This window comes from Haliotis cracherodii, unplaced genomic scaffold (assembly GCF_022045235.1).
Source record: "Haliotis cracherodii isolate W230 unplaced genomic scaffold, xgHalCrac1.p SCAF_19, whole genome shotgun sequence".
Classification (NCBI taxonomy): domain Eukaryota; kingdom Metazoa; phylum Mollusca; class Gastropoda; order Lepetellida; family Haliotidae; genus Haliotis; species Haliotis cracherodii.
In genome coordinates this window covers 4,378,987-4,395,973 of record NW_027266274.1, presented here as the reverse complement: position 1 = coordinate 4,395,973, position 16,987 = coordinate 4,378,987, and the positions used below count along the sequence as shown (strand labels likewise).

The following is a 16,987-nucleotide window of genomic DNA, read 5'->3' as shown; positions in this document are numbered from 1 at the left end:
CAAGGAAAGTCAGATGTGATACAAGGAAAGTCAGATGTGATGCAAGGAAAGTCAAATGTGATGCAAGGTAAGTCAGATGTGATGCAAGGTAAGTCAGATGTGATGCAAGGAAAGTCAGATGTGATGCAAGGTAAGTCAGATGTGATGCAAGGAAAGTCAGATGTGATACAAGGAAAGTCAGATGTGATGCAAGGAAAGTCAGATGTGATACAAGGAAAGTCAGATGTGATACAAGGAAAGTCAGATGTGATGCAAGGAAAGTCAAATGTGATGCAAGGTAAGTCAGATGTGATGCAAGGTAAGTCAGATGTGATGCAAGGAAAGTCAGATGTGATGCAAGGTAAGTCAGATGTGATGCAAGTCTTTGGTGAGTGCAGTGAGCAGGAGTATGATGTTTACAAAACAAGGATCAAGGATTTTGAGAGTTCAAACCAACCATCAAAGAGACTTGTGACACTTCAGGTACACAACACTGTAGGTTACACTGTAGGTTACACTGTAGGTTATGGAGACTTACGGCAGGCAACCCAGTGTCAGAGAGCATGAGCAACACTCTCACTGGGTGTGCACAATGTCACACAATGTCACACAATGTTTGTAACCACCCACATTACACACTTCAGCAGTCGGGGTGCTGAGGAACTACTCTACCCCCACAGGTATAACACCTGACAAACCAAGCCAAATAACACAACATATTTATACGTTTTATTCCTTCATGTATGGAACAAGGAGAATCACAGCCTGCTGTCATCAAATGGCATAGATATGATCAAAGAAGAACAATTGTAAACAGAGCACTTGGAATGGTACAAGCTTCGCAACATGATATTATGGCAAACAATAAATACAAATACACCAAGCTCAGCTCCCTAATGTAGCATTACTGTCCTAGTAAAGAGAAACCAGCTACAACGTCTTACTAGTATTTACTGGAAAAGATAAATCATAATATTGAAGTCAGATACCAACTGAAAAAAAACCAGTGCCACGGCACTGTAGCTCACCTGGATATGTAGTCAACAGCCTTAAATGTCAACAAAGATTGCCACTAAACAAAACTTGCTGTCAGCATCAATATTCAATTTTCAGCAGAAATATTGAAATTAACATTAACATCTAATGATTTGGCCAAAATATCATAAGAATATGCCACAAGTTCATCTCCTTAAATCTGGAAATTTCAGCGAAAGACTTTTACAGAGACAAATATGAGTTTTGAGAGAATACAAGAGCATGGTCATTGTAAAATGTTGAAAACAAACCCAAACATATGTAGTGAATCCCACAAATAACTAAACAAATACCAGATTTAATTAATTTTGTACAAAACTGGTCCATTAATGACAATGAATAGGATTTTCAACAGTGGTGGACTTTGAATATCAGATTCAAACCTCTTGAACAAATAGTTGTTGTTTTTCTGAAGTTTAAACTTCATTGGTCCAGTGGTTTCTGAAAAGGTGTTTACGACACACAATGCCAGACAAACAGAATATGACACAAGCTCACTTGACTTTCAGTCAGGTGAGCTAAGAAAGAAACATGATACACAGACCCTTCAGTCATTGGTTAATGTCAAAAAATGAATTCTTCCAATCACAGACTGATATGTTTGTAGAATGTAAATAAATGTCTTATTATTTCTGACAAAAAGATACTCTTTGTATGGACACAAGCATGAGAATATTTTCATAATATGAAGGAATACTTGCCCAAAAAATAATATTATATACCAGATACAAATTATAAAGAAAAGTAACTACCCCAAAGAATGTGTTAATCATTGGTTAATTGCTTTAAGCAAGCGAGTGAATGCCTAACATTTTCCCAGTAATATAGATGATATAAATGTAACGTCTGTTTGTATGTTTGTTAGTTGTTTAACATGGCACTCAGCAATATTCCAGCAATATCACTGCAGCCAGCAATATTCTGGGCCATACAAACCAGTGACTGATACAATCAGCAATGTCCACAACACCAGAGTTAATGAAATACAACCAAGTCGCTGTGCATGATCACCCAGTCCATTTAGTCGCCTCTTACCGCAAGGTTACTTCGGACCTGTTCCAACCAGGAATCGCCGAGAAGTAAATGTAACACGAGATACATGTTGTGTAACATGGTGCCTTTTCAATTACAACAAATGTATTTCCGTTAAAGCCATAACAACAGGGAATGTTATATAGGCATGTTGACTTCACAGCAATCCGAAGGTCTGATTAAGTGAGTGAGTGAGTTTGATTTTACGCCACTTTTAGCAATATTCCAGCAATATCACGGCGGGGAACACCAGAAATGGGCTTCACACATTGTACCCATGTCGGGAATTGAACCCGGGTCTTCAGCGTGACGAGCGAACGCTTTAACCACCAGGCTACCCGACCGCCCCTGGACTGATTAAAATAATGTACTTGCATGTATACATGTCTTTTTACAGTAACACCTTTCTCTGTACATACAGCATGTGGAGGTGTGTTTGATAGTTAAAAATCAGAATTTTAATCAGACTTCAGATTTTAGTCATTAAAAAAATAGTCTTGACTCTATGGCTCCAACTGCACCAGAGCATAAATAGTCTCTTGAATCTATGGCTCTAACTGCACCAGAGCATAAATAGTCTCTTGACTATGGCTCTAACTGCACCAGAGCATAAATTGTCTCTTGACTCTATGGCTCTAACTGCACCAGAGCATAAATAGTCTCTTGAATCTATGGCTCTAACTGCACCAGAGCATAAATAGTCTTGACTCTATGGCTCTAACTGCACCAGAGGAACAAATGTATAAAATAGCATCTTACATCTGCTTAATAACAACAAATACAACAACACATGTTTAAAGAGATAGTGTCTTCAAACTAGTGAGTGAGTGAGTGAGTTGGGTTTAACGCCGCTGTTAACATGCTACGCTACTCAGTCTAACAGTCCACTCAGAGATGCAAGTCACAAACCAGCCTCAATGTTGGGTTGGCAATATCAAAAACATAAGAAATTTAACATAAAAATACTGACTGACATGTAAAAGAAAGCCCTAAAAAATCTTTTTGATGGAAATGATGTCTTCATGTCCATTAAAACTGACAGGCGTTTTGGTTTCTAGGCAACACAAGATACCTCCTTACCCATTTTATTTTTTCTTACGTCAACATTTGGTTGATAAAATGTTCATGAAAATCAAGGGCAGGTAATTTGAGATCGTGATAACCACGGCAATGGATTCAGACGTTAGTTTACCGAAATGCCAAGCCTGTGGATACAGAGGATGGTACTTGAGGCCACGTGCTCTTTCATCAGTGGCATCTCAGACTTGTAACACAGTGAGATCAATGTCATGTGTAGATAGTTCAAGCAGACACACTCATGTTTAGGAAATAAAGAAAGGGAGGCGCTGAACCTTTGTCCAGGACCATATTTCTACTTTACAGCAGCAGTACTCCAGGTATTCGGAATAGCTTAGTATGCATCTTTTAGAGAACAGTGTCCCAGTTACTCCAAGATGGATCACTAGGACAACTTAAGGCCTTACAGTGTTATCTACAGCACTGCTGCAGGGCCAGTAGGACTGAATGACAGTCAGTTGATGCTATCAGCAATATTCCTGCCATATCAAGGCAAACTGTAATCATGATAACTGGCATGTACTACAAGCATGAAGCACTGGGGCCTCTGCTCACCCAGAATCCACAAGAGTTCAATACGTCACGCATACAAACAGGAAGCTTCTATGACAATTCAGTTTGGAAGATTACTGTCCTGAGTAGGCAGAAGGATGTTTGATTGATGGATATACTCAGATCATAAAACTGTGGTACCTCCACTCAATCAGTAATGTAAGTACAAACAAGAGCATTTTCCCAAACATATTGCACAAATAATCAGGCTCATACATGACCTCAACTATATTAACATAACATTATTGATGACTTGATGACTAGTGTCATTGCTGTGTCTTGAAGAGCATTTGCTACACATTCCCATATTGCTGCATCTTCAACAGTTTCACCTAACAACAACATATTAAGTACTCAGCTTGTCAGACAAGATTTACTTCAAGGGACATGTCTTGAGCAGGAGATAAAAACGATGTTCATAATTTGTCTTTTTCACTTGTCCGACTGTAACACAATGTTTCAAAACCAACTGAAACACAGCTCCTTTTGTAGAGTCCTTTTGTTTGTTATGAGAATAAACCATGGTAACCATGGTAACATTTAAAAATGATCACATAAACAATTCAGCCAAAAATATCAGCTAAGTCATTCCCACTGGGTTTCACTTGACTGGATGTTTGGGGAGTCAGCATTTGGGAATTGGACGTGGGCATGGATCCGGTACTCCCCACACATCCAAAGTTCATCTGGTTCCCCATCTGGTTCCCCATCTGTCCAAAACCTCCATTCATGTTCTGCTGGTATCCCATCATGCCCGGGTTTCCCATCACGCCCACATTACCCACCATCCCCATCCTCTGCCCACCCATCATGCCTTGCTGACCCGGCATCCCCACAGTTCTAGGTTGTGCCATTTCATTCATAGACTTCTTTGGTTGATTTGAACTGGGCAACAAGGAATCAAAAGCAGACATGTCCATTTTTTGTTTGTTCTGGCCAGCAGTGTTCATGGAGCCCATTCCTCCAAACCCAGAACTATTGTTCACTCCTCCAAACCCAGAACTATTGTTCACTCCTCCAAACCCAGAACTATTGTTTGATCCAAAACTGGAACTGTTGTTCATTCCTCCGAAACTGCCCCCACTGTTCATCCCAGTGTAGCCCCCACTGCCTGTTGATGAAGAGCTGGACATTCCGTATGAGCAACTGGACATACCGCCTCCCATCACTGGACCTGACTGGCCTCCCATGGAGGACATGGGCTGAGATTTGGGCGTTGTACTGGACATGTTTCTGAGGTTCGTGTCCATCAAGGTAGAAGTCAGGTCTTTCACTTTGTCATTTGTCTTTGGTTTATTCTGTGTGTTGTGAGCAGAGAGCGGTCGCTGTCCTTTCAGCTTCTGCTCCTGTTCTTGTTGTCGAGCTAGCCTCTGTTTCTCCTCCAAGGACAACGACACCTGCAACATTGAGTGAGTGGGTGAGTGAATGTTGTCTAAGGCCATATTCTAGCTTTTACATCAGCCTGTGTATATAGCAAAGCTTGGGTCAGACAAACTGGTGGTTGACAGAATATGGAACAATCCACCCTGTCAGGATATGAGTGGGTTTGGTTTAACACTTCTTTGAACAGTATTTCAGTACTATAAAGGCATATCAGTTTGATGTGGAAGGAAAGCCTGAAGTGATGCAGGTCTTAGACGATTACCATTTTGGTGAAACCCACAAGCATGGGCATTGTGGTGACAAATCTAGAAACAAAATAAGGGTAATCCAGGATCTGAACCCTTGATCACAGGTTCCTGGCAAGACCAAGGGATGCAACTCTGCAACCTTTGATGACTGGGGCCTTCATGACCCACATCAGGATATGCACACATGCCTTATAGTCAGTACCTTTTGACACAAGAGGCTGTGACAAGAGTGGATGTGTCAATGTTATTTTACTTTGGAGTTGGCAATATTCTAGCAGCATGAAAGTAAGTCTGGGTAAGGCAACCAGTGGTTGACATCATGAGCAACAATGCCCACTGTCGGGGCACAGTGACACACCATCAACCATATTGTGAACACAAGACAACCAGTGGTTGACATCATGAACAACAATGCCCACTGTCGGGGCACAGTGACACACCATCAACCATATTGTGAACACAAGACAACCAGTGGTTGACATCATGAACAACAATGCCCACTGTCGGGGCACAGTGACACACCATCAACCATATTGTGAACACAAGACAACAAGTGGCTGACATCATGAACAACAATGCCCACTGTTGGGGCACAGTGACACACCATCAACCATATTGTGAACACAAGACAACAAGTGGCTGACATCATGAACAACAATGCCCACTGTCGGGACACAGTGACACACCATCAACCATATTGTGAACACAAGACAACCAGTGGTTGACATCATGAACAACAATGCCCACTGTCGGGGCACAGTGACACACCATCAACCATATTGTGAACACAAGACAACCAGTGGTTGACATCATGAACAACAATGCCCTCTGTCGGGGCACAGTGACACACCATCACCCACATTGTGAACACAAGACAACCAGTGGTTGACATCATGAACAACAATGCCCACTGTCGGGGCACAGTGACACACCATCACCCACATTGTGAACACAAGACAACAAGTGGCTGACATCATGAACAACAATGCCCACTGTCGGGGCACAGTGACACACCATCACCCACATTGTGAACACAAGACAACCAGTGGTTGACATCATGAACAACAATGCCCACTGTCGGGGCACAGTGACACACCATCACCCACATTGTGAACACAAGACAACCAGTGGTTGACATCATGAACAACAATGCCCACTGTCGGGGCACAGTGACACACCATCAACCACATTGTGAACACAAGACAACCAAACATTCATTACAGAACACAGCCATGTGGGTCTTGGGTCAAAGGTGTCACTTAGTATCAACAGACAAGCCCATTCTCATGCCTGTTTAAGGTTCACAGTGGATGAATCAGGTATGCTCCATATGTCTTTAAAACTGAAGATCTGTGATAATATTGTAACAGGATGTATTACCTTAGCAGTGCCTGGTGGCTGGACAGAGGGCCTTGGTGTAGAGGGGGCGGCCACCGGCACAGGGCCCCCATTTGGCTCCGTCTGCTGGGAGGCACCCATCAAACCAGCAATCCCAAACCCTGACAGGAACTTGTCCATCTGTGGAACAGGCACACAACACAATCACTTGATGCTTTATACATTCTGATTTAACATAACATACCCGTATACATCTCCATGCAATTATTTAAAATAATAACAAATGATTTTCAGGTTACTTGCAATACTAGATCAATCAAAGTTTAAAAAAGAATATAATCAAATAAGACCCCCAAGTCTCTATAAAAGAGCTACAGCTGTATATATGTTACAGGGAGAAAAGACTTATAATAATATGTTTAATGTTTGCTAAATAAATATCAGAATGAGCTTCAATGTCTTAATGTTGGTAGGATTATTTGTTTGTTTACATAATCTTGTTTAAAATGATCAAGCATAAATCCAATTCTTACTTCATGCCGCAGAGACCCAGTACTGATTATCTGACTGAAGAGTTCAATCCATGAGGATATATTACATTCTTAAAACACAAATCACCATGAACACTGTGTGTGCCTGTAAGCTCTGATAGACACACACAGTTCCCCTCAGTGACAAGAGATCTCACCATCGTCTGGTTCTTCTGCTGCCCAACATCAGGGATCAGGTTCTTGTCTGCCTGACTTGAGATCTTCGAGATCTCCAGAGTCCTGCAGTGAACAAAACACAACATAAACCATATAATAAAAACACTTCACACATGGGAAGGTGCTGACGCAACAGTCCATTCCATCCGATCACAATAACATGCAATCACACAATTCATAGAGCCTGACTACCCGTTCTTGTCAACACTTATGACACGGTGAGATTACTGGGACAAGTTCCACACTGGGAAAGCCACAGGACTGTGACATGTGATGAGGTGTGGTGGCAGCATCTGACCCACTTACTTCTGTTCTTGCTTCATCTGGTCCAGCTGCTCCAGCTTGGTGCGCTGCTCACTCTCGACCTTGCCGAACATTTCACGTACTGTGGCTACAAACGCATTGAACTGCAATCAGACAGAAGGTTGAAGAGGATAATCAGCATGACACTGACATGATGACAAGATGGGAGTAGTGCTTTACAAAGTATAAATCCCTTTTGTACATTCTACATGATCGTGCAAAGCCTTGTTTGTTGTTGAACGCTGCGCTGCAAATTCCCCCTATGTGACGGTGGCCTGTAAATAATTAAGTCTGGACCAGGGTACGATGGCACGCACAGTCAAACAAGCAACCGAGATTGACCTTTTCGTCCAAAAAGGAGCCATTTATGACAAGCACCGGTTGCTGAGAACCAATTCTTACCCAGAATCCTTACAGATGATACGTCCCTGCTCATCAGATACCTCCCTGGTCATCGGATACCTCCCTGGGCATCGGATACCTCCCTGTTCATTGGATATCTCATTGCTCATTGGATACCTCCCTGTTCATTGGATACCTCTCTGTTCATTCAATGCCTCCCTGTTCATTGGATACCTTCCTGCTCATTTGATACCTCCCTGTTCATTGGATCTTTGGATACCTCCCTGTTCATTGGATACCTCTCTGTTCATTCAATACCTCCCTGTTCATTGGCTCTTTGGATACCTCCTTGTTCATTCAATACCTCCCTGTTCATTGGATCTTTCGATACCTCCCTGTTCATTCAATACCTCCCTGTTCATTCAATACCTCCCTGTTCATTGGATCTTTGGATACCTCCCTGTTCATTGGATACCTCTCTGTTCATTCAATACCTCTCTGTTCATTCAATACCTCCCTGTTCATTGGATACCTCTCTGTTCATTCAATACCTCCCTGTTCATTGGATCTTTGGATATTTCCCTGTTCATTGGATGCCTCCCTGTTCATTCAATACCTCCCTGTTCATTGGATCTTTGGATACCTCTCTGTTCATTCAATACCTCCCTGTTCAATGGATCTTTGATACCTCCCTGTTCATTGGACACCTCTCTGTTCATTCAATACCTCCCTGTTCATTGGATCTTTGGATACCTCCCTGTTCTTTCAATACCTCCCTGTTCATTCAATACCTCCCTGTTCATTGGATCTTTGGATATCTCCCTGTTCATTGGATACCTCTCTGTTCATTCAATACCTCCCTGTTCATTGGATGCCTCCCTGTTCATTCAACACCTCCCTGTTCATTGGATACCTCTCTGTTCATTGGATACCTCTGTTAATTGAATACCTCCTTGTTCATTGGATACCTCTCTGTTAATTGAATACCTCCCTGTTCATTGGATACCTCTCTGTTCATTCAATACCTCCCTGTTCATTCAATACCTCCCTGTTCATTGGATCTTTGGATACCTCCCTGTTCATTGGATACCTCTCTGTTAATTGAATACCTCCCTGTACATTGGATACCTCTCTGTTCATTCAATACCTCCCTGTTCATTCAATACCTCCCTGTTCATTGGATCTTTGGATACCTCCCTGTTCATTGAATACCTCTCTGTTAATTGAATACCTCCTTGTTCATTGGATACCTCCCTGTTAATCATCCAAGCTGTAACAAAGCCTGCCTTGTAGGGACACCTATTCTCCTGCTGTGTTCCACTAACCTGGCTGAGGTTGAGGTTGTTATCAATACACAGGGGCACCAGGAAAGGGATCACTTTGTTGGCCAGCATGTCCTTGGTCATTCCCAGCTTGGCATGGCCCATGGTCACCTTGTATATACCTGCACCACCACACAGAATGGTAAATAAACAAGAATGTATTACCTTCCGTAACAGCAAGATACTTGGGTACAGAATGGGTCATTTGCTCTAATATCCCCCACTGGCAGATAAGGTATAAACTTCATGTATCCATGATATGTTACAATGATATGATTATGCTATCACAAACCTGAAACCTATCAAATGCAGTTAAGTGAACTTAACCGAGAATATCTCATTGTGATACCAAGGTAAGTAATCTTGATGTGCTAAATGCATCATCTAGCTGTCAAATCATCCATGACACATTCACTATCACTGACAACATATACTGAACAAACAAAGTTAGGGATCATGAAATATCTTTAGGATATTTTGTTGCAGTGAAAACTATGTTTCTTTAAATGGGTATGGTATACAAATCTATAAAATAATGACCCCTCAAATTACCAGAGTGATTATTAGAGTATAGTTTGATTGCCCCCGGAGTACTACTGTAGATATCAAACCAACATGGCAGTGACCTCTCACCTAGTATGCTCATGAGGACCGCGGGTTCTCTGGAGGGTATCTGTGGGAGGAAAGGGAGGATCTCGTCCAGGACGTACCACCGGTCCATGTACTCCAGCAGCTTGCCCAGACACAGCAGGCAGTTCACACGGATCTGTACACACCAACCACACAGTCTCAGGGCCCTCAGTAGCATCACATACATTGACTGAATATCACAGATATTGACACTTTAACACGCCTGAGAACTCGGACTGCTGTACCACCATTCAATATCATATAAATAGATGGCAAGTGATTAGTATACCTCCATAACAAAGCAAAATGAAGTCAATTCTTAAATAAATGTTTCATATCCAGCAAGCAAGTTGGCTTAATGCTGGTCTGAACAAAATTGCTATGTGTAGGCTTAGGGGCTGAGCATTTAACATTCTAGGGGGTACCTGGGATTTTGTATCGTGGTTGGATATTTTTTCAACTACAGCTAGAAAACCAGATATCTTTTTTATGTAAAACTATGAGTCTGAAATTTTTGTTAAGGAAAAACACCTTGCAGCAATGTACTTTTTTGGGCAGGCAATTTCTTTTTTTCCATCAGTCCGAAGCATAATTATATTTTTCAAAATCCCCCCTCCCTCCACAAGAATATCAAATGGTTGGTCACTTACAGAGAGGAAAATTCTCAAAACCGATATTTATTGTCAACCTTAATTATGGGTATTGTGCTGACAATCCAAGGATCATAATCAGGGTGAATCTGGGATTCCAATCCTCCAACAACAATGGCACACAAGTGACTGTGCCCATGGTTTCCTCCACACTCACTGTTAAGGTGCTGGTTGCCTGACAGAGTTTCTTTATCCTGGGGACTATTGCATTCTTCAGGGAGGAATATTCGATCATCTCAGCAAATGTAGGCACAATGTTCAGGCACAGCTCCTGCAAGCAATCAGAAACATTTGAAATACTTCTCAGCTCGTACACCCTGGCAGCGCTATACTGTCATTCTATCCGGTCACATTTTTCAGCAATTTATTCCTTGTTGTCAGCAAGATAAATCCAAAGCTGTTGGAGACAGTGGAATGAAGCTACACAGAATCTCTTAATGATAAGTAATACATACCGGGTATAGAACGCTAAACGAGCTCCTGTGTAATACCAGAACTATTCACGAGTTTCATTAATTGGTATTACACGAAAACTTGTTTAGTATTTTCATTATTACTTGCCGTTTATAACTATTCTAAAATTTCACAGTCGTGTGTGAATAGGCAGACATCTACATGATCCACAGCATAATCCAAATGAGTTTAATAGAATAATACTTCAAAAACGTCAAAAGCTGACACATATGTATTTAATACCATACAAAGGCCTTCACCTTCAGAATTCAGGGGTCAGTTCCATAAAGATGTCGTAGCGCTTAGGTTATCATAACTCCAATACTTTAACATAGACTTGCGACTGTCATTGACCTACAATCACCATGTGAAACAATAACGTCACAATACCCTATGACATAATTTGTGGAATTTTGTTGCAAGATACACCGGCGAAACAATACTATGTGCTGTCAGCCTAGCAACAGGGTTGCTGGGGTCATCGAGCGTGCATAAGCTCCTCTCTGTGTTCTGTCATCTCTACATGCAATAAGCCGAGGGATGTTGGGAGTTTTCAACACTTGTTAGTGTTTGTTGGTTTGTTGTTTAACGTCACACTCAGCAATATTCCAGCTATATGACGGCGGTCTGTAAATAATCAAGTCTGGACTAGACAATCCAGTGATTGACCTCATGAACATTGATCCACGCAATTAGGATCGATGACATGCATCAAACACTAGTTGCCTCTTACGACAAGCATAGCCGCCTTTTATGGCAAGCATGGGTTGCTGAAGACCTATTCTTTCCCGGATCTTCACGGGTCAAAACTTGTAAGTGAAACTTTTTCCCTCAGTACATAAGCACACGCTTTGGTATTACACAATGTGCAATACATTACAATGTGTAATTCAGCTGTATGTTTATTAAATGGGTGATCTCTTCACAGGCAACTAATAAATCAAGTTTCAAAGATTTGACGAATTATCTGAACATAACGTACTAAAGAAGCAGACTTTAAATGAGGGGAATACGGTGTGATGTTGACTGTGTGTGGCTGTGTGCCTAGAGCCAACTGGCGACCATACTCATGAACAGGCAACAACATCTTACCGCCATGTTTATCATTTACAATTTGACAACATTTACATCAAACTGAGATTTTTTTATATTTAATTTATATATATTTATATACCGCTGGTTACCAGGTATAGTATCTGCACGAATGTGGTTTTATGTGTTCCCCGACTAGTGGATCTGTTTGCATTCCAGTTTTACCATTATATACTCCCTGGGGAGTACACAACCCAAGCTGACTAGGGGTGCTAGAAGGTTTTTACATCCACCTCACATATCGGGTACCCATTCCCTGCTGGGGAAAGAGGGGCACATTTGTATGGGCGGCCATTCGGTAAAAAAATATAAAGTTGAAAAAAAGGACAAAAGTACGCAATTAAGGTCAAATATTACGAATAAAGAACTAAATGTTACTGCTAAAGGTCAAAATACAATATTAATAGTCAAATGTTACGAAAAGACTTATTCCGCCGTGTATAGTATATGATAACTGCATGCCGAGGTGCACAATGTATGAGTGCACGAGGAATGACGTAATACATTGTGCACCTTGGCATGCAGATATCATATACTATACACGGCGGAATAAGCCGATTAAACTCGGAATGTTTTACAAATTGCAGCGCCATCTGGCGTTCTTTATTGTCAACGTCCTTTAGTGTTCACGGACGTTCTTTATTGAAAACTTCCTTTCGTGCTCACTGACGTTCTTTATTGAAAACGTCCTTTCGTGCTCACTGACGTTCTTTCGTACACATAGTTCTTTCTTTTCTTATGACGTCTTTTCGTAACATTTGACTATTAATATTGTATTTTGACCTGTAGTAGTAACATTTAGTTCTTTATTCGTCATATTTAACCTTAATTGTGTACTTTTGTCCTTTTTTTCAACTTTGTATTTTTTGACCGAATGGCCGCCCATACATTTGAACTAAGACACCACAAGTACACTAAGTACGTAATGTACACTAGGGGTTGTGACAACACTGTAAAGACCTGTAAACATTGTTGGTCTCAGGGCTGAATAACACCCCAGTCACTAGCCGGATACGACCTCAGTACACTGTGGGTAGTGACAACACTGTAAAGACCTGTAAACATTGTTGGTCTCAGGGCTGAATAACACCCCAGTCACTAGCCGGATACGACCTCAGTACACTGTGGGTAGTGACAACACTGTAAAGACCTGTAAACATTGTTGGTCTCAGGGCTGAATAACACCCCAGTCACTAGCCGGATACGACCTCAGTACACTGTGGGTAGTGACAACACTGTAAAGACCTGTAAACATTGTTGGTCTCAGGGCTGAATAACACCCCAGTCACTAGCCGGATACGACCTCAGCACCTGGCACTTGCTAGCCAGGCACTTTTGACTGCTTGCCCACACCCTGCATGCCAAGGTTTTATTTGTTGGTATGTTGCCGGGTGAGCTCCACACAATGATCTGATTACGTTTAGTCATAGGACTTTAGGGGGCCTGTCTGCTGGTCACCTGTATCTGTGGGTTGTCCACCTCTAGCGCCCGGTATATCATGGGCAGGATCTGAGTCTTGATGTCTTGTTGGGGTGTCTTGCCAAGGAGCAGGTTCATGTTTTGAAGAAATATCAGCGAGACCTACAACAAGGAAAACACACGTCACACAACCACTCAGCACACATGGATCCCAACATGGATCCTCGGATCAACACATTTCATTCCCCTCACTAACAGATCAGGACCAAGCCAGTACAAATATTGAGAAACTTGCTGGCTCTAAGAATTCAAATGCCATGTAAGGCCACACTATTTAAACTTTGCTTCATGGATTTATTCCAGTTTTTCCACACAAGGTTGGTCGGAACAAAAATACACAGCTATGTCAATTTTTTATTTAATTGTGTTTGTTTGTTTGTTTATTAACTTATATATTTGAAAATCATTCTAACGTGGAGTTAAAACTGCAGCTGACTTTTGGAATCACCTATGGTGATGTAGACATGGAATTTATATATAACATTTTTTATTAAGGATCAACATTAGTAGCAGGATACTTATATGTCTAATTTATGTCTTTTTTGAATGCTTTTCAGTAGGGGCAGCGGGCCTGTGAATCAAAATATAAAAACTGTGTGCCTAAGCTGCAAATGAATATCACTCACAATCTGATATTTACCAACAAGACATGATGAGGCCATAATAAATAGATGGATTTCCATCCCTGAACATCATTCTATTGTCCATAATTAACATTTTGGGTTATAGGGGAGATTTGTTTAGGGCTGTATCATATTTAATGATCTGAATATTTTATGTTACATTTTTTCATGCCTTCCCCCAAATACATCTACTGGTAACAGTTTTCCATGACCCCACCCTCCCTATAATATATGATCAGTCCCTAATTAATGTTCAGTGTTCAAGTATAGTTGTGATATGCTTTGGCGAGCCCTCCTCTTTCGCTATTATTTTTTCATACCCATAAAATGTTGAAGTAAAATGCCGGCAGTGGGCATAGCAGCAACAGCCTAAAAGCTAAACAGTCAATATATACAAAACTAGCTGAGGGAAAATAAACTCATTTAAATCAAACTATTTAAATCAAAACATACCAGAGAACAGCACAACGTGATTGGTAACAAAAGCAGTCTTCTAAATATGCCAAACACTGTGGTGTATTTTTGTATGTATGTTGTTATGACTCAATACTTGTGGAAAAGATGTTAATCCTTGCCCAGAACAGACATCAGTACTGTCGGGGTCTGAAAGGGTTGATCACAGGGCACAATTTACAGAAACTGACCACATGGCTTTCCAATCTGAAGATCCTTGAACATTGCCGTCCCTGAGAAATACTAGCTTTGAATGTTAATTTGTTTTTATCGAAGCCTCAATATCCTACATAAAGGTCCAGATCTTGTAACTACACAAAATAATTAAATCTGAGCGGTTTGATTCTATAAATGAAAAATTTAAAGTTCTATCCTTTGGCATTTAAATCAAACCATTTATTAAAACCAAACTGGCTTTAAGAAATCTCTAAAATGCTAAACTGGACGATGCTCCAGTAATCACAATGACAAACCAGAGCAATGTAAGTACAACAAAACACAAGGCCTGTTATCAGTGCTTGATAAGTGAGCAAACATGGCTCTGTGAGTGTGTGAGTGTGTGAGTGTAGATGGTGTGGTCAGCCCTATTCCAGCATGTCACGGCTGGAAACAGCTGACCAGGGAACGTACTCGCGCAGCCCCTGGGTATCCACACTGCACTGCAGCACCACTGGGTCAGCAATGTCCCAGGGGACAGCAGAACTCGGCACAAAGTCCATTACAGTAAATATGGTTAATATCAGAAATATAAAGACACTTATTAATACATTTAGGACAAGGACACACACTTCGGACATGACACGTTATTTGAGTGGGAAGCAACTACATCTACATGTCTAGCTGGACACATGGTTAGTTGAACATGTTAAGCAGTGAAGATGTGAAAGCAAGTTCACCGTGTATGTTGACTGTGGTCTCTATAAAACAAAAGTAATAAGAAAAGCTAATTATCCAAACTCATCAAACAGACCATGCTCAGAACAGAAAGAAAATCATGGAACATATGCCAAGGAATAACTACCAAATAATATTCAGCTTTAAAGAGTACAGTCATGAAATGAAATGCTGTTAGGACTCTCATTGATTGAATTCTGTGAAATTAATATCCTAAAATATCTATATCATGTATATCTTGATTAATGATATGACTAGGGACACATTTCAAAGTACATTTGTGTGCCAACAGATTTTAGTCTTTGGAGATGCTAAGGACTTATTTATACCATATATATATATAGGCTGCATCATCATCCATGCTCATCATGCGCCTAAAGCATATGTTAGAACTTCCATCAATATCAACATTGAAAATATTAAAAATATTATTCCATGACAGCCCCATTATATGCAATGATAAGAACAACTGCTGTGAATGCTGTGCACATAAGTATCGATACTGTGTGACACAGTTGCATGATACTCATCATAGTCATACTGTAATACTGTAATACTGTAATGTGAGGCTCTACCTGAACTGGGTCGTGTATCTTGAAGAGCGGGATGAGTTCTGGAAGAATGAGGTTGACGTATTCCCGTTCGGTGGACTGTTCAGCAACAAGGAGGATTGTGGGGAGGACGAAGGGGACCATGTCTGGGTTCACACACTCCTTGTACAACGCCGGCAGGATCCGCTGCTGATTCACACGCTGAAACACACACAGATAACTCCTGTACATTCAATCATGGTAGGAGGCGAGAGGTTAACTTTGTTATCAGCCAATCAGCCCCAGGCTTCCAAACATGAGGTACTAGCGAGCAAAACTTTCAGAGCAGCCTATCTGACTTCAGCATCTCTAAAATGAACACAAATTGTCAGTTCCAAGTGGAAATAATAAAGGACCCACTATCATAGTGTTGTGCATATTTTAGACGTTCTGTGTATTTTCTTCTTTTGCAAAGATCAACATTACCAAACCATCAAAGAAATGAAGCTGGATCCTATTAGAAAGGTATTTTCTGATTGGTTCAAGAACACACATCCTTCATCTAGATTTGGCCAAAGTTTACTCAGAGTTCATCCAACATGACCTTCTATGGAGGTTACTGTATCGGAGAAAAAATCTGATTGTGAACCACTCCCTTTGTCAAGAGCACGGTGTAACTATCCTATAATAATATGTTGGCTCTTAAGACAAGAATGGGATATTATGCCACTATTGAGCCCTGGAATCTCACAGGGGTATCACTCAGGAAAGGTTGTTTGCTGTTTAATGCCACCCTAAGCAATATTGGGGTTATGTAACGGTTACCTGCAAATAACAAAGTACGGACCAGAGAATACAGTAAGAG

General features: G+C 41.1%; 1 protein-coding gene across 4 annotated transcripts in view; it reads right to left on the bottom strand.

The window, feature by feature from the left end:
* Nucleotides 1–720: 720 nt before the first annotated feature.
* LOC139466697 (SCY1-like protein 2) overlaps nucleotides 721–16,987 on the bottom strand; it is a 34,374-nt gene continuing 18,107 nt past the window's right edge. For 2 of the 4 annotated variants that reach the window (XM_071248323.1, XM_071248325.1), the window contains 10 exons: nucleotides 16,168–16,344; nucleotides 15,595–15,615; nucleotides 13,602–13,724; nucleotides 10,756–10,869; nucleotides 9,952–10,084; nucleotides 9,322–9,440; nucleotides 7,658–7,758; nucleotides 7,333–7,414; nucleotides 6,687–6,824; nucleotides 721–5,072 (listed from right to left, as the gene is read on the bottom strand). In XM_071248323.1, the coding sequence (XP_071104424.1) occupies nucleotides 4,239–5,072; nucleotides 6,687–6,824; nucleotides 7,333–7,414; nucleotides 7,658–7,758; nucleotides 9,322–9,440; nucleotides 9,952–10,084; nucleotides 10,756–10,869; nucleotides 13,602–13,724; nucleotides 15,595–15,615; nucleotides 16,168–16,344 (1,842 nt within the window). In that variant the 3' untranslated portion in view covers nucleotides 721–4,238. The remainder of the gene's footprint in view (nucleotides 5,073–6,686; nucleotides 6,825–7,332; nucleotides 7,415–7,657; nucleotides 7,759–9,321; nucleotides 9,441–9,951; nucleotides 10,085–10,755; nucleotides 10,870–13,601; nucleotides 13,725–15,594; nucleotides 15,616–16,167; nucleotides 16,345–16,987) is intronic. The other 2 variants (XM_071248324.1, XM_071248326.1) reach the window with 1 other exon arrangement.